Here is a 24,060-nt window from a genome sequence, read left to right as displayed (position 1 = left end):
TTTCTCCGTAAACTGCACAGATCTCACAATGAATATTGATCGCTTTTAGGCTTTTAGCACTAAGAAATCTTATAACAGCCCATACTCAACAGTTGGCGGGATTCACGATCATTGGAGACATCTTGAACACTCGTTCCCAATGTAAACAAGTAAGAATCGGACTGTAATGGCCTCAGTGTGTAGATTAAGGTACAGGCTTTCGTATAAAAATAAAATTATTGAGATAATCTTAGCACGTCTTTTTTTAATTTCAAAACGGTGCTTACTTAAAAAACACACCTCATATATCAGAAAGTCAGTTTGAAACTAGATACCATAATTTGTCACACACACTACAGTAAATTACTACTACTCTTCATTTGTTAATTAAGTAAAGAAGGCAAAACAACCACAAATACACTGCTGAGAGTTGCACAACACGTAAAATGGCAAACTTCCAACTGTCGGCACTCCCGAATGTGTTAGCGACAGTAAAACGAGAATAAAAAGTCACCTGTTTGATAGTGGAGCAGGAATAGTAGTAACAGGTGAGAATTTCGGCTAGGGCACTCGAGTGTAAGATTCTCGAGAAGGCAAAACTGTGTGCCGAGGGTACAGGAAGACGGCGGTGGGTCACCACACGTGCTGAGGAATGTCTGCGTGTGCATTCACAGGGAAGGCGTGGGTGCAGCTGGCCGTGTCGGAGGGTTCGCTGCGCAGCCACCTGCAGTGCGCAGTGTCGGACCGCGAGGCGCTGGCGCGCCACTACGGGGACCGCGCACTGCTGCGCGACCACGCGCGCTTGCGGCAGCTGCTGCAGCTGGTCGGGGTCGCGGACGCCGTCGCCGGGGGGCTGCTGCGACAGGTGCGTCTCTAGCCCCGCAGGGGCCACTCGATGTCACCCGGTGGCCCTCTGACTTTCTCTGTACTTGTACTGCGTGGAGCTCAGTGATCGGACACGAGTTGACTAGAGCAGTATGACGCATTTCTATAAAAAGAAAACCTCGAAAAATTGTCCCCGAAAGAGTTCCCGGTGCTGTTAGCACAGAACTTTTCAAGTAATTTAACTTTGGAGCTGTCTGTAATTGAGTATATAACATATAAATGCTGTAGTTGCGGAATTGCCAGTTTGTTTCTTTCTTGTAGCAACTTGCTTTTGTAATTTGATTTGAATTCTGTGGTTATTCTTAAATGGAAATGCTAATTGACAAATACTGAATCACAATTTTAAATAAAAATAAAATCATCATATTTTTAAGTACCAGTCACATGAAAAGAAATTAAAATTTGATAGAAAGATGTGAAACATCTTATTAAAGTGAAGAAAATCACACATACCAGCAATACTGTTCAGCCTATATAAACGATAAGGTATGTTATTTCTTTATTTGGTGCTTCACATTTTTGAACCAAATTCTAATTAATTTTCCATGCAATTAGTAATTAAAATGTAAAATTTTTAGTTTTATTAAAAATATTCAATATGTTAAATGTTAATTAGCATCCCATTGGGTAACTCTCCCCCAACTGATAGTTCTCGGTGACTTTTCAGAACCATCCCCATTTCCTAAATCTCACCAGTCCTTTTCCTTCCCCTTCAATTCTGCTGCCAGTAGATGGAGCCATGGGCTCTGAAATCTTGCAGATTTTGCTACCTATATGTGTGTGTTCTCCTGCCACTGTTAGGTAAGTAGTTATTTATCTATCCAGTTATGAGGGGCATTCAAAAAGAAACGATGCGGAGGCATAATTACAGACACTTGCCCCACTGTAACACAAGGTGGTGAATGGCTGTCTCATAAAATTCCTTGTGCTGCAATGTTAACTAGTTCCGCACGTACAGCTGGATGTCGTCATCCACACGGGTGCAGGAAAGGTTATGCTGACATGCTTCTTTGACTGAGATGCCCCCTTCTGATTCACTTCCTGCAGCACGGGACAACAGTGAATGCCCAGCAAACCTTGGCCACCCTTTACCAAACGATAAAATCAGAATGACGAGGCAATCTGACCTGTGGGGTCATTCTGCTCCACGATAATGCAAAGCCTCGTACGACCGACACAGTCGCGGCACTCCTGCAGAAATTCAAATGGGAGGTTCTCGGCCACCCTCCGTACAGTCCGGACCTCTCTCTCTGTGATTACGCCATTTTTGGTTCCCTTAAAAAGGCTCTGAGGGGCAAATGATTCACCTCGGACGATGACGTCCAGCTGTACGTGTGGAACTGGTTAACATCGCAGCCCCGGGAATTTTGTGAGACAATCATTCACCACCTTGTGTTACAGTGGGACAAGTGTCTCGACAGCCAGGGTCGATACTTTTAACATACAGCTACTGGTTTCTGTAATTATGCCTTTGGCTCGTTTCTTTTTGAATGCCGCTTATACATTACATTTACAAAAATTGATTATTTTTGTTGGTATTTTAACAAATATTAAGTCATAATAAAATTGTTACAAGTGAGAATCAAACTGACAACTTTGCACTGTCAAAACAACGTGCTGCTCACTCAACTACAGGCTCGGCTTCGTGCAGAGGTCCGCATTCGTCTCGGACTCGGTTCGCTTCCCGAGGACACTACTCTAGATTTGACTTATTGCTGCAAGTTTCTCAGACCTTGCATACAACTTGGAGACAGTACCTTTGTCTGCACTGACGGTTCCGAGACCGACTGTGGTGTCAGACGCTCCTTTGTCTTTGGCAACAAACACTTTAAACACCGGGTTCTAGACCAGTGCTCGATTTATACTGCAGAGCTGTCAGCCATCTATCAGGTCACCTAGTACTTCTGACGACACAGACTTCTCAAATGTGTATTATGTTCCGATTCACTTACGGCCCTACAGAACCTCTTTGTACTATACACATACCACCCATTAGTACAATGAATCCACAAATTCCTCCACTTGCTCACCGATGACGGAGCCAATAGGACATTCTTGTGGCGCCCTGGTCACGTCGCAGTGTTGGGGAATGAAGTTGTCGATGCTGCTACGCAGGCTGCAATCTGACTACTTAGACCTTTTGGCTATTCTCTCACTTCAAATGATCTCTGTGTTGCTGTGCTTAGGAACATCGTGTCCCTTTGGCACAAAGACTGATCTTCCGTATATGGGAACAAGCTCTGGGGAATTAAACACCTTGCAATGGCTCGGACAACATCCTTTCGCCCTTCTTGTGGTGAGGAGATACTTTGAGCTCGACTTTGTATTGGACACTGTCATTTCAGTCACCGTCATTTGTCAAGTGAAGACTCCACACTGTACTGCTTACTACCACTGACCATTGACAGTGGGCCATTTCCTGATCCAGTGCCAATTTTATAACTGTTTACATTTTAAATGTACATTTCCTACTGAATTATAAGATATTTTAGCAGATACAGCACAAGCTGTAGATCACATTGTACCTTTTATTTGTTGTAGTAATATGGTGGAGGAAATTAATTTTCAGCCATTTGAGCATCCACTTTAAAGGGGAAGTGATTATTTTTAGCTATCCCTCTACTCCAGTCAGTTAAGCCCCGAGTATTATCGACTTGGACTTTCGTCAGGTAATTGACCATTTAAAGTAATGTTATGATAGGGGCGATTATAGCCTCAGCAGTTTGGTACCCTAAAGCAATAACGACACAACTCAGCTATCAGTAGGCACACAGCATTAATAAATTAAAAATAAAATTGTGCTGTTTTTACTTAATTTATGTAAAATAATATCTGTTTCTGGTGCTACACAATGTGTTAAGTGTTTCCTGTGTCTTTGCTGCAAGAGAGTAGTTTTCTTTCAGTACTACCTCTCGTTTATCAGTCACGCCCTTCTAGAGATATATCTCATACTAATCCTGTCACATGCATTTTCAGTTGTGGGGAAAAGGAGATAATGTGGACACAGGATTCCACGAGTCTTCTTCAGCCCTGCTATTCAGTCTGTCAGCAAAGTGGTGTGGGGCAGGTGGAGTCTGTTAGCACGAAATAGCGAATAACTGACATCTGAAAATGAAGTAGACGATTTGAAGAAATTCTGCAAACTCGGAAGTAAAGCAACTCGTGAAGTGTGGAGACGTAAGAGTACCTCAGAGAGGACATTCCTGGCCAAAAGAAGTCTGCTTGTACCAAATATATCCCTTAACCTGAGGGACAAATTTCTCAGAATGTATGTTTCAAACAAAACATTGTATGCTAGTGAATTGTGAACTGTGGAAAAACTGGAAAAGAAGAGAACTGAAGTGTTTGAGAGGTGGTGCTATTTAAGGGTGTCTAGAATTAAGTAAGTTAAAAGAAACTGCTGGGATATATATACAAGAAAAAACATCTCCTTATTAATCAGCAAAAATAATAAAATAGTTCTGGATACCATTGAGAAGAAAGAGAGATGGGAAGACTACAGTAAGAACTTCTTTTCAGATAGTTGACCAAATGTTGAGATTTCTAGGAACAACAATTTAACAGGACCTCCAATCACGAAAAAAGAAATCGAGAAAACCTTCAAAAACCGATGAAGCCAAAGGACCTTATGAAATTCCAATTGATTTTATTAAACTCCTTGATGAAGAAGGTATCAATGTCTTGCACAAACTGTTTAACAAAATTTACAACACCGGTCATTACCCTGCCGAATGGCTATTATCGACTTTCATTCCCTTACCAAAGAAGAGGAATGCGAGAAGATGTGAAGATCACAGACTCGTTAGTGTTATGAGCCAGTCTCTGAAAATATTTCTGAGAGTCATCCGTCAAAGGCTATCCAAAAAATGTGAGAAATTCATTAGTGAGACACAGTTTGGATTTAGGAAAGGTTTAGGTACAAGAGAACCGATGGTTGCCTAAAAGTTCTAGTACAAAACTACTACGACCAGGGTAAAAATGTAGGCCTCTGTTTTATTGACTACGAAAAAGCATTTGATAGAGTAAAACATCATAAACTCGTGGAAATTCTCAAAAGAATTGATATAGATGAGAAAGATACTTGCTGTAAAGAGAATTTATATTGGAATCAGACAGCGCAGGCTAAATTTGATAATGAGGTCACAGATTTCATCAATGTATGTAGAGGAGTCTGACAAGGATGAGTTTTGTCACCCCTGTTATTTAACTTATACTCTCAGAGTATTTTTCAGGAGGCACTTGATGATGTAGAAAAAGGCATAAAGGTTAACAGAGAGTATGTTAACAACTGGTGGCATGGTACTGATAGCTGATAATTTGGGTGACCTTCAACAACTCGTCGACATAGTAGCAGATTACAGAAGTACTCTAGGTCTGAATATTAACATCGAAAGACTAATTTTATGATTGTCACACGAGAGTCTGACTCATTTAAACATGCAGATCTAAGATTTCAAGGGTCTTTCATACAGAGAGTCAACAAGTTTAAATACCTCAGAACACGGCTTTTTGAAGACTGGGGAACAGACTTGGAAATAAAATGTCACATAGAGAACGCCTGAAATGCCTTCATAAAATTTAAGAATATTCTTACAAGCACAGACCTAGACCTAAACCTTAGTCAGATTTGTAAAATGTTACATCTGGTCCGTGCTTTTATATGGCTGTAAAGGATGGACACTAAATACGACAACATCATAGAAGTTAGAGGCCTTTGAAATGTGTTTTTACCACAGAATGCTTAAAATACCGTGGACTGCAAGAATAACCAACATCAAAGTACTGGAACAAATGAACAAGCGGCGAGAAATGTTGACAGTGCTTAAAAGAAGAAAAACTGCATACCTGGGACATAAAGCACGGAACACCAAATATACGAGGTGGGATCCAAAATTTTCGGGACTGGTGGTGCCATCTGGAAAGTAGGAGTAGTAGATCTTTGCACCGCTAGGTGGCGAGAGCTGCATATCTGACGAGTCAGTGTGCGGGGTGGCATTCAGCTGGGAGGACGTGTTGTGTGTCCACAGTGATTTCCGTAATACTCTGTTAGGTGTGTGGCAATTTTACAATGGATCCGCGAACAGAACGGCGTGTGTGCATCAAATTCTGTGTGAATCTCGGGGAAAGTGCTCACGGGTTATCACCGGCGAAGAGAGCTGGATTTACGGTTATGACACAGAGACAAAGCAACAATTGTCTCAGTGGAAGAACCTGGGCTTTCAAAGACCCAAAAAGGTGAGACAGGTGAAGAGCAAAGTGAAGAGCACGATCATTTTTGTTGATACCGAGGGAATTGTGCACAAAGAATTCATCCCACCCAACTGAACACTGAATTCCTCGTACTACTGTGACATTTTGCGACGGCTCTGTGAAAACGTGCGGCGACAGTGGCCTGAACTTTGGCGACAAGGGAACTGGCTGCTCCATCGTGACAATGCACCCTGTCACATGTCCTTGCTCACCAGGACCTTTTTTGGCAACAAACAGCACAGCAGTTGTACCTTACCCACCTTCTCGCCAGATTTGGCACCTTGCAGCTTCGCACTATTCCCAAAACTGAAACTCAATTTGAAAGGCCGTCGGTTTGACACTCTAGAGAGGATTCGAGAAGCATCTCTGCTGGCGGTAAACGCCCTCAAATAACAGGACTTCCAGAAAATGTTTGACCGGTGGCAGAAGTGCTGGGCCAGTGTGTATGTGCAGATGGGAACTACTTTGAGGGTGATGGTGACCATTAGTCAAAAGGTAAGGTTTTCAACAGATGGCAGCACCAGTCCCGAAAATTTTGGATAGCACCTCGTATGCTTCTGCAGTTAATAATAAAAGGGAAGACTGAAAGAAAAAGAAGACAAGGGCGAAGAACAATATCCCGGTTGGACAATATAAAGCAGTGGACAGGGCTATGAAATGTAGACCAGCTATTACATACTGCAGTTCACAGAAGAAAGATGCAGCATGTGGTCACCAACATTCATTAATGGATAAGCAGCAGAAGAAGAAGAAGAAGAATTAAGTATACTGGTGAGCTAAGAAATGAAGAAGCTCTCAGCAGAATCGGAGAAGAAAGGAACCTACGGAAAACACTAATGAGAAGATGGGATGAGATAACAGGACATGTGTTAAGACATCAGAGAATAACTCCCATGGTACCAGGGGAAGCTGTAAAGGGTAAAAAGTATAGGGGAATACAGAGATTGGAATACATTTGAAAAATAATTGAGGAATTAGGGTGCAAGTGCTACTCTGAGATGAGGAGGTTGGCACAAGTGAGGAGTTCTTGGTGGGCCACATCAAACCAGTCAGAACACGGACGATTAAAAAAAAAGAAGTTTCAAATAAGCACACACTTTACTGAAGAGTGAAAAGTTGTCTCAATTCTGTGAACATTTCAGGTTCCCATCTCTAGTTGCTTGCATCTTTCTTTATTTTATTTTAATGTTGTTACAATTAAATTGATTTACAAACTAAGATATTTGGCAAATTCGTGAGGCACCCCTGTCATGCACTGTAGCGGGCACTGGAATTGCGAAAACTGACAGAAGAGGAGTCTGGGAAAGGCACTCCGGGAGCAGGTGCGACGGGCCCCGACCCTCTGATGATGGCGTCGGCCACGTCGTCGCTGGCATCGCCTGTAGACTCCGGGGTCGCCCTGCTGGATAGCGACAGCGAAGCGACCACAGCCAACGGGGAGCCGGACGACGGGTCGAGTCTGCGGGAGGTAAGTCGCTGAGGATGATGATGATGACGACGTCTCGGTCTTACGGGGTAGTACAGCACACTGTCAAGATAATACATCGATTTCTACCGTCTTGTGAAAGTAGCCTGTAGTCACCTACTACAGTTACAATACCGTGCTGTGTAAAATTTGTAGGAGATTATAAGAATTAAGTAGATTTTTTAATTGTTGGAATTACAATTGTAGAAAAAAGGGGGCTGCTCAGGATTTGCTAAGGGATCTTACACACTGCCCTGTTAACTGTATTTGAAGGTCAGTGCTGGGACATTAGTTTCATAAACGGTGTCTCAAAATTGCGTGAAAAAATCAGCTTCAAACATTTCTGATTGCTATTGAGTATGAAGCTGATGAAGTAGAGTTCTAGTCTTATATTTGCATGGTACCTGGTTTGATTGTCATTTGAAGCAACTTTCTTTTCCTAAATTCATAGACACCCTCTCCCTCATTTTTGTACAAAATTTTAAGTTCTAATGATTACCCACATTTTCATGTAATTAGTAATCAAAATAAAGATACTTTCTTTTTGTTCTAAATTATGATTCAATATGTTATTTTCTAATAATGGTAGAGTTAAAGTAAAAGTTTAATTATTTAAGCTACTGGGGAGAATAGAGCCAGTGACCTTGTAGAACACTATCCACTAAAATGCACAAAATACTTTATATTAGGGAAAGTAATGTCTTTTTTTTATCCAAGTCAAACAGATAAATTGTTAACCAATTTTTATTTTTAATCAGTGATGTAATCACCCTTGTTACCGACAGCCTTTTGTACTGTAGTGTGCAAGTTTTCGATGTTGGATCAATAAAAATCAATTGGTTTTTGAGGAAAATATCTAGAGATGGCATTTTATACATCATCCACATTTTCAAATAAACCTAACCTAACCTAACCTAACCTAACCTTTGCTCCTTAGTAAATGGTGTTGTGATCTGAATGAATGGAAGTCTGATGGCACAAATTGGGCGATACCCCCAACCCAATTCAGTAATTTTTTTTTTTCTGAGTGAAGGTCCCCATTCACTGTTTCAGCGTTTCAAAATGAACAACCCTGTGAATACTCCACGAAACAAAAAAATGTGCCTTTTTTTTAGTGTAAACGTGGCTTAGCTTTATCGGTGATGATTCACTTGGAGAGAGCCACTGCCTTTCATGTTTTGTGTTATTATAGAGGTCTCATTTTTGAACTACAGTGATCAAATGATGTAATAGCATTTATGTATTGTGCTGGTGAAGCAAGAATTGGCAAGATCAAAGTTACTGGATTTGAAATTAGAAAACAATTTTTGACATTACAAATTTGTAATGCACTTGGATGAACATTGCAAATTTTTCTGGTGGCAATTCTTGCATTATTGCTCCTACAAAACTCAAAAACTGTACAGTGCCAGATTCATACCTCATCTGGTATAAAATACAGGCTGTTTCATAATGAATACCCATGTTTTAAGGCTCTGTAGTATTTATTACATTAAACAATACATCAAATGAAAGAGCAACCCAAATGCTTGTGTTCCTATACCTGTGCGCAAAGGCAAGAGTATGGAATGACTGAGAATAACTGAAGAAAGTATAGAACGAGTGAGTCTTTCACGTGTGGCCCCAAGAAATCAGTTCAGAAGGCTAGTCATGATTTAGCAGTTCCAGTGAGTCCTGTGTGGAGACTTTGAAGGAGTTACTTACAACTACATCCTTACTGTCCACAGCTGTTACAAGTTCTGAAACCTACAGACTCCGGTTTACACACCAATTTTGCAAATGAAATGTTGCTCTAGGACGACGACGATTTTTCTGGGTAGCATCGTCTTCAGTGATGAGTCGACATTTCACCTAAGTGGAAATCTGAACACACATAATGTGTGTGTCTGGGGGTCAGCAAATCTCAACTACAAGGTGTACAACTTTGCTTCTACTGTTTTCTCCCCAACATTTGAGGCTTTAATGAAACAAATTGGTCACACATGTATTTTCCATCGCTGGCCACTACTTCCTACCATCTTTCGGGCAGTGTACGAATCTCCCCGTCAAACAAATTGCTCATCTTTTGAAGCCATCCATGAATCGATCCAATTTGTGACTTATTCATGAGATAGGAAGTATCGGTCAGCCAGGCAATGCGCCATTGATCTAAACAGGTGATAGTCAGAGGGAGCAATGTCTGGAGAATGCGGCGGCTGAGGTAGGACTTCCCATTTTAACGTTCCCAAGTACGTTTTGACCTCTTTTGCATCGTGGGGTCGAGCGTTGTCGTGCTGCAAAATCACTTTATCGTGCCTCTCACTGTACTGCGGCTGTTTGTCTTTTAATGCTCTGATCAAATACATTAGTAGCTTTCGCTAACGAGCACCTGCGATTGTTTCACTCGGTTTTAACACCTCATAGTACACGACGCCGAGCTGGTTCCACCAAATGCAGAGCACAATCTTGGAGCTGTGAATGTTCGGTTTGGCCGTCGACGTGGAAGCATGGCCGGGATATCCCCACGATTTTTTGCATTTAGGGTAATGAACCGGTTTTTCCCCCAGGTCACAATGCGATGCAGAAATCCCTTCTGTTTCTGCCTCTGAAGCAACTGTTCACAAACACACACACGCCGTTCGACATCTCTTGGTTTGAGCTCACACGGGACCCAAGTTCCTTCTTTCTGAATCATGCCCATAGCCTTGAGACGTTTTGAAATGGCTTGCTGTGTCATTCCCACTAATTCTGCCGATTCTCCTTGAGTTTGACGTGAGTCTTCACTCAGCAATGTCTCCAATTCTGCATCTTCGAAAACACTCTCTTCCACCACTATGCCGGTCTACGACGTTAAAATCAGTGTTCTTGAAGTGTTGAAACCACTCACGACACTTTCTTTCACTAATAGCATCCTTACCATACGTACTTCAGAGCATTTTATAAGACTCAGCTCCTGTTTTCTTTGTATTGAAACAAAACAGTAACACCTCCCGCAAATGACGAGAATTAGGCTCCCAAACTGACATTTTCAATTGAGAACAACTTTATGGTGCAGACACAAATTGACTAATGTTTGAATGAGGTTATGTTGACCGAGGTCCAAGCTAACTGCCTGACGTCTGCGATCTGTTTCTTTCGACCGCTACTTACCGTTGTCGCCACCTATCGGCAAATGGTGGAAGCGAAGTTGTTCACCTTGTAGATGGTACGTTTACAAGAGAGACCCCTAAATTGAATGTTTTTTGTGTCATATCCTGGTGGAAAGTTTACTGGCATTTCTTTTTTGGTGAAGCAACTGTAATTCGTGTTTCTTATCTTCATGTGCTAGAACTATGGGCCTTTCTCAGCTGGAAGAAGGTGAACCACAGAACTTTATTTGCCAGCATGATGGTTCACTGCCTCCCTGACGTAACTCGGTAAGCGATTGGATAAACGACTTTGTACTCGACCGCTGGGTTGGTGCAAGGGGCCGGACGTCAAGAGCTCGTTTCTCGTTACCTCTAAGTTCACACACTCTCTGATGCCATACGGTTTTTACCTTCAGGTGTTTATAAAGAATCACGTGTACGTGCCTCCACTATCAAATGAACTATTTGACTTTAGAAACAGTGTTTCACAGCAATTACTCCCACTGATCAAAGATTGGAAAGAACTCGCCTATCGATTCGGTGTGTGTCGAATAGCACTCACATTAAACACTTGTGGGAAAAACTGTTTGATTTGCTCTTTAATTTGATATATTATTTGTAATTGTAAGTTGAAGGGAACAAATGCAACCGAGTCTTAAAATGTGTATATTCATTTTGAAACACCCTGTATCTCTGGCAAGACTTTGAGGTACACAATGAGCTGGTAAGTGACAAACAAATACTGACATGTGCAGAAACATTACGTTTTGGTTCTTCTAATACTTGAAACATTTCGAAGTCTTCAAAGTTGATATTTTCGTGCATTCTTGAGATGGGGGTCGTGATGTTTTGGGAAATCGATATCTGTGCGCCGAGCTCGAAATCCTGTAAGTACGAAAACCCACTCCACTCCCTCCCCCAAAGATCCCCACTCTCGTGGGGCCCGACAGTGGTTTTCTGCATAAAATGTAACGTCCGGACGCAGATATGTCTCGCGGTGTGCTCGAGTGGTGTACCGGTGTGCAGGTGGAAGCCGCATTCCACGACACGGAGGGCACCACACCTACGCCGTCTCTGGCCTGCCCGCCGCCGGTCGCCGTCGTGGAGAGCTGCGGCTCGCCTGCCGCGGAGACTCCTGTTGGCAGCGAGGGCTCGTGCGACGCATTTGTGTACCCGAACTCGGACCCCGCGAACGTGCAGGACGCCGTGGAGAGACAGGTGCTGAACGAGATTGCGCGACGCTTCAAGGAGAGCAACTCCCCCAGGAGGAAGGTGAGTGTGAGCCTGTCACTTCTCACACCTGCAAAATGAGAACATCCTTGGAAACCAGCTGAATTTATTCTTTGCAAAAAAATAAGTACTTCGTGCCACTTTTAATGATGTCCTGCAGTTTGTGATAATCATTATCAGCCATTAGACGTGCGCTGTTGGATAAGGTTTACTGTAGACTTAACCGTACATTACAGTCTGCACCAAAACACGTGCACTTTGTACCTACATGTTTTCTTATATCAACTCCTGTTAACCCTTTTGATCCTACAGACGAGCTCTTTGCAGTCTGCAGAGAGTCAGCCTTTGTTACGGCTGTACTGTTCGCCAAAATCTATATAAGTGACCTGGGTGACAATCTGAGCAGTTCTCTTAGGTTGTTCGCAGATGATGCTGTAATTTACCATCTAGTAAGGTCATCCGAAGACCAGTATCAGTTGCAAAGCGATTTAGAAAAGATTGCTGTATGGTGTGGCAGGTGGCAGTTGACGCTAAGTAATGAAAAGTGTGAGGTGATCCACACGAGTTCCAAAAGAAATCTGTTGGAATTTGATTACTTGATAAATAGTACAATTCTCGAGGCTGTCAATTCAACTAAGTACCCGGGTGTTAAAATTACGAACAACTTCAGTTGGAAAGACCACATAGATAATATTGTGGGGAAGGCGAGCCAAAGGTTGCGTTTCATTGGCAGGACACTTAGAAGATGCAACAAGTCCACTAAAGAGACAGCTTGCACTACACTCGTTCGTCCTCTGTTAGAATATTGCTGCGCGGTGTGGGATCCTTACCAGGTGGGATTGACGGAGGACATCGGAAGGGTGCAAAAAAGGGCAGCTCGTTTTGTATTATCACGTAATAGGGGAGAGAGTGTGGCAGATATGATACGCGAGTTGAGATGGAAATCATTAAAGCAAAGACGTGTTTCATCTCGGCGAGATCTATTTACGAAATTTCAGTCACCAACTTTCTCTTCCGAATGCGAAAATATTTTGTTGAGCCTAACCTACATAGGTAGGAATGATCATCAAAATAAAATAAGAGAAATCAGAGCTCGAACAGAAAGGTTTAGGTGTTCTTTTTTCCCGCACGCTGTTCGGGAGTGGAATGGTAAAGAGATAGTACGATTGTGGTTCGATGAACCCTCTGCCAAGCACTTAAATGTGAATTGCAGAGTAGTCATGTAGATGTAGATGTAGAAAATCGGGTTCTCGTGCTGAGAATAGGTGGTGTGCCAGATATGAAATGATAGTCCGGTTTTTCGAAACTATTACGTCAAAAAAATTGATTTTTGCACATCTTACAGATTGATATCTGCACTTGATAAAGTGTTGATTTCTTTTCATTATCCTTCATACTTCATACGCTGCTTGAAATTAATTAAAACTTTTCATGAAATTTTAGTGTTTGCAGAGGTAAAAACCACATTGTGTGAACTTCGCATATGGTTAATTTTAGCTTATATGTTTCAGTAAATTCAGTGCAGACAATAGATCAAAATTTTATTTATAATTGAGAGCAGGAAAATACCTGATTTTGTTCTTAAGTTATTGGGTTTTGTATCCGAATGTCGCAGATGATGTGCCCATTTGCACCCCGTGCATAGTAAATTGTAGGTTATAATGGTTGTCGAGATTCGAAGTAGTGAAATGAGGTTTTCTGCAAATGATAGAACACAGTGGGGCACATATGTTGTGTGATAAGTATGTGAAACTTTTTTGTTTGACAAGATATGGGAATAACTCGTCTGCAGCAGTGAGAGGTCAGCATGTGTATGCCCGCAGCAGTGCAGGAAAATCCAAGTAGTGCACATACACTATGTGATCAAAAGTTCTGGACACCTGGCTTAAAATGACTTACAAGTTTGTGCTGCCCTCCATCAATAATGCTGGAATTCAATACGGTGTTGGCCCACCTGTAGTGTTGATGACAGCTTCCACTCTCGCAGGCGTACGTTCAGTGAGGTGCTGGAAGGTTTCTTGGGGAATGGCAGCCCATTCTTCACGGAGTGCTGCACCGAGGGGAGGTGCTTGATTGTGTTGAAAGATGCAATCGCCATCCCCGAATTGCTCTTCAAGAATGGAAAGCAATAAGGTGCTTAAAACACCAATGTAGTCCTGTGCTGTTATAGTGCCACACACAACACGACCACTCTGTAACACCACTGCCTCGGAATTTTACTGTTGGCACTACACACACTGGCAGATGATGATCACCAGTCATTCACCATACCCACACCCTGCCATCAGATCGCCACATTGTGTACTGTGATTCCGTCACTCCGCACGTTTTTCCACTGTTCAGTCATCCAACCGGCATGATGTGTGGCTTGTGAGCAGCTGCTTGACCGTGAAATCCAAGTTTACTCACCTCTCACCAAACTGTAATAGTACTTGCAGTGGATCCTGATGAATTTTGGAATTCCTGTCTTGTTGTTGTTGTTGTTGTTGTGGTTGTGGTCTTCAGTCCAGAGACTGGTTTGATGCAGCTCTCCATGCTACTCTATCCTGTGCAAGCTTCTTCATCTCCCAGTACCTACTGCAGCCTACATCCTTCTAAATCTGTTTAGTGTATTCATCTCTTGGTCTCCCTTCTATGATTTTTACCCTCCACGCTGCCCTCCAATACTAAATTGGTGATCCCTTGATGCCTCAGAATATGCCCTACCAACCGATCCCTTCTTCTTGTCAAGTTGTGCCACAAACTCCTCTTCTCCCCAATTCTATTCAATACCTCCTCATTAGTTATGTGATCTACGCATCTAATTTTCAGTATTCTTCTGCAGCGCCACATTTCGAAAGCTTCTATTCTCTTCTTGTCCAAACTATTTATCATCCATGTTTCACTTCCATACATGACTACACTCCATACAAATACTTTCAGAAACAACTTCCTGACACTTAAATCTGTACTCGATGTTAATAAAATTTTCTTCTTCAGAAACGCTTTCCTTGCCATTGCCATTCTACATTTTATATCCTCTCTACTTTGACCATCATCAGTTATTTTGCTCCCCAAATAGTAAAACTCATTTACTACTTTAAGCGTCTCATTTCCTAATCTAATTCCCACAGCATCACCCTTCTTATGGTCTGGATATATTTCTGCCTATTACACATTATGACCATCTTCAACTGTTGGCGGTCTGTCAGTCAGCAGACTAGATCAGCCTGTAAGCTTTTATGCTGTACGTGTCCCTTCACGTTTCCACTTCTCTATCACATCGGAAACAGTGGATCTAGGGATGTTTAGGAGTGTGGAAATCTCACGTACAGACGTGTGACGCAAGTGACACCCAATCACCTGACCACGTTCGAAGACCGTGAGTTCCAGGGAGCGTCCCATTCTGCTCTCACAATGTCCAATGACTACTGAGGACGCTGATGTGGAGTACGTGGCAGTAGGTGGCAGCACAATGCACCTAATATGAAAGAGGTACATTTTTGGGGGGTGTCCGGATACTTTTGATCACATAGTGTATACACCACCTTGGGAATTGCATAGCCAGCCCACAGCAGGAGAGAGTTATGGGGCCCTCACAAGCTCAGCAAAATAGTAAAACCGTCAATATTCTTGATGATGTTTCAGAATGAGTATTTGAAGGCTTTGTAGCAGTTACTGCATTCAACTTACAATTATAAATAATACATCAAGTGAAAGGGCAGCCCAATAAGTTTTGTTCGCAGGTGTTAAAAAATAGAAGTAGAAATGTGAATAAACATAACGTGCACGTTTGGAGGTCAGCAAATTCCCACAAGATGTTCCAGCTGCACTGAGACTTCCCTGAATTGAATGTTTTGGTGCCATTCCCCAGCAGAAAGTTATGGGCCTTTCTTTTTCATTGAAGCAGTTGTAAGTGGTCTTTCTTATCTTGATGCACTAGAAATATGGTTCTTTCCTCAACTGGAAGGACATTACCCATAGAACTTAGTTTGGGAGCAAGCTGGTGAGCCATCCCACTGGCACAACACAGTACGCAGTGTTGTACCAGACTGCCGGATTGGTCGCAAGGAGTCTGACGATAGAAGTTGTTTCGCACGGCCTCCACATTCACCTGCCCTGAATCCACTGATTCTTTATTTTGGGATCTCAGAAAGGATCGGGTGTATGTGCATCCAATACGAGCTGATCCACCTCACTTAAGATGCACAACTGAAGCAGTTGTTGCAACAGTTGCTCCAGACACACTGATAGAAGTCTCGGAAGGACTGGCCTGTCGACTCGACGTGTGCTGTTTGAGGGATTGTGTTCACATTGAACACTTGTAGGAAAAACTATTTGAGTTGCTCTTTCATTTGATGTATTATTTATAATTGAGGGACTGGAACTGTAAAGGTCTAAAGTGAATTGTTGTCGAGTGTGAGATTGTAGCATTTATTTGTGTTTCTGACATCTGTCGATCTTGTGGTGTTCGTGTTTATCTGTGCTGTAGGTCCACGTTGCGTATATGAACACTCACAAAAAGCCATCTCACTGATTTCTTCGATATTCACTTAAGTGTGGGGTCGATGGTGGTGTGCTTTAGGCACACGGTTCTCATCACCTAAATTGTAAGTTGAAAGTTATAAATGCTAAAAAGCCTGAATTTATTTATTTATTTATTTACGCGTCAAGTTCTGTAGGACCAAATTGAGGAGCAAATCTCCAAGGTCATGGAACATGTCAGTACATGAAATTACAACTTGAAAGTAATAACAGATAAAAATAAAATGTTTATGAACTCAAAAAAAAGTCAGTCCATGAGTTTAAGTAAATGCAATCAACAATACAACGAGACTCAGCTTAATTTTTCAAGGAACTCCTCGACTGAATAGAAGAAGTGACCCACGAGGAAACTCTTCAATTTTGATTTGAAAGCGCTTGGATCATTGCTAAAATTTTTGAATTCGAGTGGTAGCTTATTGAGAATGAACGCAGCAGTAAACTGCACACCTTTCTGCACAAGTGTTATGGAAGTCTGATCCAAATCCAGGTTTGATTTCTGCCGAGTATTAATTGAGTGAAAGTTGCTTATTCAATGATGTAACTTACTTAATGACAGCGTTGGTATGTTGATAGAGACACTAACAAACACACACACACACACGCACACACACACACACACAATTCAAGTTTTCGCAACCCACGGTTGCTTCATCAGGAAAGAGAGAAGGAGAGGGAAAGACGAAAGGATGTGGGTTTTAAGGGAGAGGGTAAGGAGTCATTCCAATCCCACACAACCACTTATTGCCCAAACCATCCATTTGTGATTCAAAAATATCGTTTTAGATTGGGAAGAATTGCCACAAAATATTAATACCATATGGCGTAAGTGAATGAAAATAAGCAAAGTAGAATAATTTTTGTGTCGAACGATCACTCACCTCAGATACCGTTCGAATAGGAAAAATGGCAGCATTAAGTCTTTGAACAAGATCCTGAACGTGGGCTTTCCAGGACAGTTTACTATATATCTGAATACCTAGAAATTTGAACTGTTCAGTTTCACTAATCATATGCCCATTCTGTGAAATTAAAACGTCAGGTTTTGTTGAATTGTGTGATAGAAACTATAAAAACTGAGTCTTACTGCGATTTAATGTTAGTTTATTTTCTACAAGCCATGAACTTACTTCATGAACCAATGTTGCACACATCACTTTACTACTGAGTGTCATCATCAAACAGAAATATTTTAGAGTTACCCATAATACTAGAGCGCATATCTATTATATAAATAACAGACCCCACATCACAGCCATTCTCAACATTGTGAATAACAACCTTTTTGCTGTCTGTTGCTAAAGTGAAAGGTGGACCAATTGTGAGCTACTCCCCATATTCCGTAATGGTCCAGCTTCTGGAGCAATATTTTGTGATCAACACAAACACCTTAGTTAAATCAAAAAACATGCCTAGCATTCAAAACCTTTTGTTTAACCCATCCAGTGCCTCACAGAGAAAAGAGAATATAGCATTTACAGTTGTTAAACGACTTCTAAAGCCAAATTGTACATTTGCTGGCAAATCGTGCGATATAAAACGATCAATTATCCTTATGTACACAGCCTTTTCAATAACTTTAGCAAACACTGATGGCATAGAAATAAGACTGAAATTATCTGCATTATCCCTTTCTCCCTTTTTATAAAGTGGCTTTACTACTGAGTACTTAAATCGTTCAGGAAACTGATCCTTTGTAAAGGAAAAATTACAAATATGGCTAAATCTCCCCCTTGTCTGTATCACAGAGGAGTATTTCAGACATCCATCTCAGAAAGGCATTTGCCAAGGAAGCTATATGATTCCCTAAATTTTTATTTAATTCACCAGCAATGCTCAGAAACTGATTGTTGAATACTGTACATACAGGGTGTTACAAAAAGGTACGGCCAAACTTTCAGGAAACATTCCTCACACACAAATAAAGAAAAGATGTTATGTGGACATGTGTCCAGAAACACTTAATTTCCGTGTTAGAGTTCATTTTAGTTTCATCAGTATGTACTGTACTTCCTCGATTTACCGCCAGTTGGCTCAATTGAAGGAAGGTAATGTTGACTTCGGTGCTTGTGTTGACATGCGACTCATTGCTCTACAGTACTAGTATCAAGCGCTTCAGTACGTAGCATCGACAGGTTTGTGTTCATCACGAACGTGGTTTTGCAGTCGGTGCAATGTTTACAAATGCGGAGTTGGCGGATGCCCATTTGATGTACGGATTAGCACGGGGCAATAGCCGTGGCGCGGTACGTTTGTATCGAGACAGATTTCCAGAACGAGGTGTCCTGACAGGAAGACGTTCGAAGCAATTGATCGGCGTCTTAGGGAGCATGGAACATTCCAACCTATGATTAGCGACTGGGGAAGACCTAGAACGACGAGGACACCTGCAATGGACGAGGAACTTCTTCGTGCAGTTGACAATAACCCTAATGTCAGCATCAGAGAAGTTGCCGCTGTACGAGGTAACGTTGACCACATCACTGTATGGAGAGTGCTACGGGAGAACCAGTTGTTTCCGTACCATGTACAGCGTATGCAGGCACTGTCAGCAGCTGATTGGCCTCCACGGGTACACTTCTGCGAATGGTTCATCCGGCAATGTGTCAATCCTCATTTCAGTGCAAATGTTCTCTTTACGGTTGAGGCTTCATTCCAACGTGATCAAATGGTAAATTTTCACATTCGACACGTGTGGGCTGACGAGAATCCGCACGCCATTGTGCAATCACGTCGTCAACACAGATTTTCTGTGAACGTTTGGACAGGGATTGTTGGTGATGTCTTGATTGGGCCCTATGTTCTTCCACCTACACTCAATGGAGCACATTATCACGATTTCATACGGGATACTCTACCTGTGCTGCTAGAACGTGTGCCTTTACAAGTACGACACAACATGTGGTTCATGCACGACAGAGCTCCTGCACATTTCAGTCGAAGTGTTCGTACACTTATCGACAACAGATTCGGTAACCGACGGATTGGTAGAGGCGGACCAATTCCGTGGCCTCCACGCTCTCCTGACCTCAACCCTCTTGACTTTCATTTATGGGGCATTTGAAAGCTCTTGTCTACGCTACCCCGGTACCAAATCTAGAGACTCTTCGTGCTCGTATTGTGGACGTCTGTGATACAATACGCTATTCTCCAGGGCTGCATCAGCGCATCAAGGACTCCGTGCGACGGAGGGTGGATGCACGTAGCTTCGCTAATGGAGGACATTTTGAACATTTCCTGTAACGAAGTGTTTGAAGTCACGCTGTTACGTTTGTTGCTGTGTGTTTCCATTCCACAATTAATGTGATTTGAAGAGAAGTAATAAAATGAGCTCTAACATGGAAAGTAACTGTTTCCGGACATGTGTCCACGTAACATATTTTCTTTCTTTGTGTGTGAGGAATGTTTCCTGAAAGTTTGGCTGTACCTTTTTGTAACACCCTGTATATCTGATTTATCAGTAACAGAAATATTTTTACTACAAACTGATTTTATAGTGTCGACCTTGTGCTGCTGACCAGACACTTCCTTCAAAACTGACCATAAGGTTTTAATTTTATTGCTTGAATTAGCCAGTATTTGATAGATCCCAACTTTTCCAGTACGTAGAGAGCTAATATAGTCCGCGAAAATTTACATAAATGTTTTGTTAAATTATTAGTTGAAACAGCAAGCGAATAATGTAGGAGAAGTAGTGGTTTCTGTCAAAATAGCTTTTTTCCCTCATGATGTACACATAGAGAGAACTCTAGAAGTAATTCCTATGATTACCAGTATGAATAGATTACAGCTAGTTGTGATTTGTTGTCAGTATGTTATACAGAAGTCGCTAGCAGTGGCTATTATTTTGCAATGTGACTCATTCTGCACACCAGAAGGATAGCCTCTATCTACATCTACATCTATACTCCGTGAGCCACCTTACGGTGTGTGGGGGAGGGTACTTATTGTACCACTATCTGATCCCCCCTTCCCTGTTCCATTCACGAATTGTGCGTGGGAAGAACGACTGCTTGTAAGTCTCCATATTTGCTCTAATTTCTCAGATCTTTTCGTTGTGATCATTACGCGAGATATATGTGGGCGGTAGTAATATGTTGCCCATCTCTTCCCGGAATGTGCTCTCTCGTAATTTCGATAATAAACCTCTCCGTATTGCATAACGCCTTTCTTGAAGTGTCCGCCACTGGAGCTTGTTCAGCATCTCCGTAACGCTCTTGCGCTGACTAAATGTCCCCATGACGAATCGCGCTGCTTTTCGCTGGATCATGTCTATCTCTTCTATTAATCCAACCTGGTAAGGGTCCCATACTGATGAGCAATACTCAAGAATCGGACGAACAAGCGTTTTGTAAGCTACTTCTTTCGTCGATGAGTCACATTTTCTTAGAATTCTTCCTATGAATCTCAACCTGGCGCCTGCTTTTCCCACTATTTGTTTTATGTGATCATTCCACTTCAGATCGCTCCGGATAGTAACTCCTAAGTATTTTACGGTCGTTACCGCTTCCAATGATTTACCACCTATGGCATAATCGTACTGGAATGGATTTCTGCCCCTATGTATGCGCATTATATTACATTTATCTACGTTTAGGGAAAGCTGCCAGCTGTCGCACCATGCATTAATCCTCTGCAGGTCCTCCTGGAGTACGTACGAGTCTTCTGATGTTGCTACTTTCTTGTAGACAACCGTGTCATCTGCAAATAGCCTCACGGAGCTACCGATGTTGTCAACTGAGTCATTTATGTATATTGTAAACAATAAAGGTCCTATCACGCTTCCCTGCGGTACTCCCGAAATTACCTCTACATCTGCAGATTTTGAACCGTTAAGAATGACATGTTGTGTTCTTTCTTCTAGGAAATCCTGAATCCAATCACAAACCTGGTCCGATATTCCGTAAGCTCGTATTTTTTTTCACTAAACGTAAGTGCGGAACCGTATCAAATGCCTTCCTGAAGTCCAGGAATACGGCATCAATCTGCTCGCCAGTGTCTACGGCACTGTGAATTTCTTGGGCAAATAGGGCGAGCTGAGTTTCACATGATCTCTGTTTGCGGAATCCATGTTGGTTATGATGAAGGAGATTTGTATTATCTAAGAACGTCATAATACGAGAATACAAAACATGTTCCATTATTCTACAACAGATTGACGTAAGCGAAATAGGCCTATAATTATTCGCATCTGATTTATGACCCTTCTTGAAAATGGGAACGACCTGCGCTTTCTTCCAGTCGCTAGGTACTTTACGTTCTTCCAGCGATCTACGATAAATTGCTGATAGAAAGGGGGCAAGTTCTTTAGCATAATCACTGTAGAATCTTAAGGGTATCTCGTCTGGTCCGGATGCTTTTCCGCTACTAAGTGATAGCAGTTTTTCAATTCCGATATCGTTTATTTCAATATTTTCCATTTTGGCGTCCGTGCGACGGCTGAAGTCAGGGACCGTGTTAAGATTTTCCGCAGTGAAACAGTTTCGGAACACTGAATTCAGTATTTCTGCCTTTCTTCGGTCGTCCTCTGTTTCGGTGCCATCGTGGTCAATGAGTGACTGAATAGGGGATTTAGATCCGCTTACCGATTTTACATATGACCAAAACTTTTTAGGGTTCTTGTTTAGATTGTTTGCCAATGTTTTATGTTCGAATTCGTTGAATGCTTCTCTCATTGCTCTCTTTACGCTCTTTTTCGCTTCGTTCAGCTTTTCCTTATCAGCTATGATTCGACTACTCTTAAACCTATGATGAAGCTTTCTTTGTTTCCGTAGTACCTTTCGTACATGATTGTTATACCACGGTGGATCTTTCCCCTCGCTTTGGACCTTAGTCGGTACGAACTTATCTAAGGCGTACTGGACGATGTTCCTGAATTTTTTCCATTTTTGTTCCACATCCTCTTCCTCAGAAATGAACGTGTGATGGTGGTCACTCAGATATTCTGCGATTTGTGCCCTATCACTCTTGTTAAGCAAATATATTTTCCTTCCTTTCTTGGCATTTCTTATTACACTTGTAGTCATTGATGCAACCACTATAATGCAATTCGTGGGACAAAAGATGGGAATGAGTGAGTGTTGTGTGACAAATTTGATCACACATCCTAGAACTGAGGAGGAGGCCGTAGTGTGGGAGGTCAGTATCAGCTGTGTAGCGTACTTGGCAGGTCGTCGGTGTGAACGTGTACTCTTCTCTTCGAAGTGCGTCGTGTCGCTGTTTCGTATTTACATTAGGTGTGTGTACAGGCCTGTGTACTTTCTGATAGAAAACTCACTATTTGTGATGTTCTCTTCAGGGACACGTCTTGCCCCATACCAAACATTTAGAAGTAAATAGCTCAACCAGAATAGGATACAGTGACACAGGTGTAGTCGGGTGGACAGTTTCATCCTTCTTCCCCCTGCCACACACAGATTTGTTGGCTCGTTTGCCACCGTGTGATATCGAGGCACTAGACTCGATAGTCGGAGCTGTTGACACTGCTGTCGTTGTTCTGTCACTGCTCTGTCAAATGGATCGGCGGGTGGTTGTGGGGTGGGTACTGTCTGTCTGGCATCTGGGCAGGGGAAGACCTGAAGTATTCGTTGCAATTTAACTACTGTCGGTAGCAGACGTATAAATTACAGCCACACGTTGGCTGATCTAGTAGGAGGTGGAGTTCAGTGCACGGGATCTGAAAGCTGTTTTGTTACAAAGCAGTCAGTATGCTTGTGGGTCAGAGAAGAGTGCGTATTCTGCCAATGGAGAGGGTATGTATTTTTCAGTGACCATTTACACTATTTTGTTCGCATTTATTTTTTTTGGTCATCGTTCTTCTCACTAGTTCGATGTGGTAAGTCACGAATTCCTCTCTTGTGGCTCCCTCTTCATCTCAAACTGGCACTTGCACCTAATGTCATCAGTTATTACTCGATTCTGAATGCGAGTCAATATTTTATTTGAGTATGAGATTTGATAATGAACAAATGTCATATCAAATAAAATATTGACTCGCATTCAGAATCCAGTAATCTTTTTTGTGGTATCCATACATCTATGAGAACGTTAAGAGCTTGCAAGATGGTAGCATCATATCGTATGTCCTCCTGTGTCTGTTGTTAAGCAGATCAATAGATTGTCATTGTGGTAGTCCACAGTTTCTCACATATTCCACACTCGAGCACCATGCGACTCGAATGTCATCCGATCGATTGAGTGAGGTCGCTATTGTATTGTGCACCTCAGTGGATCAATATATCTCGAACCTTTTCAGTTTGAGTATCATTTGCCCTACTGCCCCTACAGAATTCTTCAAAATTCTTCAAACTGAATTGGCACGTGACCTCAATAGCCCAAGCTTCATCTGTAAATGTAAGACAACCCCTGTATCAATCCATTAAACAACATAAAACATTGACCTCAGCAGCAATTGTTTAATATGCAAAAGTAAGATGACCTCATTCTTTTCAAATGATAAATTTGCGGAAAAAAACGTTGTCTTATAATCTAGTAAATAACATGAAAGCGAGTCAGTGTTAAATAGACATCAACACCTGTTACAATACCTGAATTAGCTCTTGACTGGAGCAAAATTGCGTATCTTATTCCACAGATGAAGAAGCCTCTGTGCTTACAAATTTT

At 42.0% G+C, this 24,060-nt stretch overlaps 1 protein-coding gene across 1 annotated transcript in view; it reads left to right on the top strand.

Annotated features, from left to right (window-relative positions):
* Positions 1-24,060, top strand: part of LOC124719799 — a 293,431-nt gene that overhangs the window by 29,011 nt on the left and 240,360 nt on the right. Inside the window, exons 3-5 of the mRNA XM_047244994.1 lie at positions 654-844; positions 7,376-7,582; positions 11,713-11,958. Of these exons, the coding sequence (XP_047100950.1) occupies positions 654-844; positions 7,376-7,582; positions 11,713-11,958 (644 nt within the window). The remainder of the gene's footprint in view (positions 1-653; positions 845-7,375; positions 7,583-11,712; positions 11,959-24,060) is intronic.

The sequence above is a fragment of the Schistocerca piceifrons genome, chromosome 11 (genome assembly GCF_021461385.2).
Source record: "Schistocerca piceifrons isolate TAMUIC-IGC-003096 chromosome 11, iqSchPice1.1, whole genome shotgun sequence".
Taxonomy (NCBI): domain Eukaryota; kingdom Metazoa; phylum Arthropoda; class Insecta; order Orthoptera; family Acrididae; genus Schistocerca; species Schistocerca piceifrons.
Note: the sequence above shows the minus strand (reverse complement) of the source record. Positions and strands in the feature narration are given on the sequence as shown.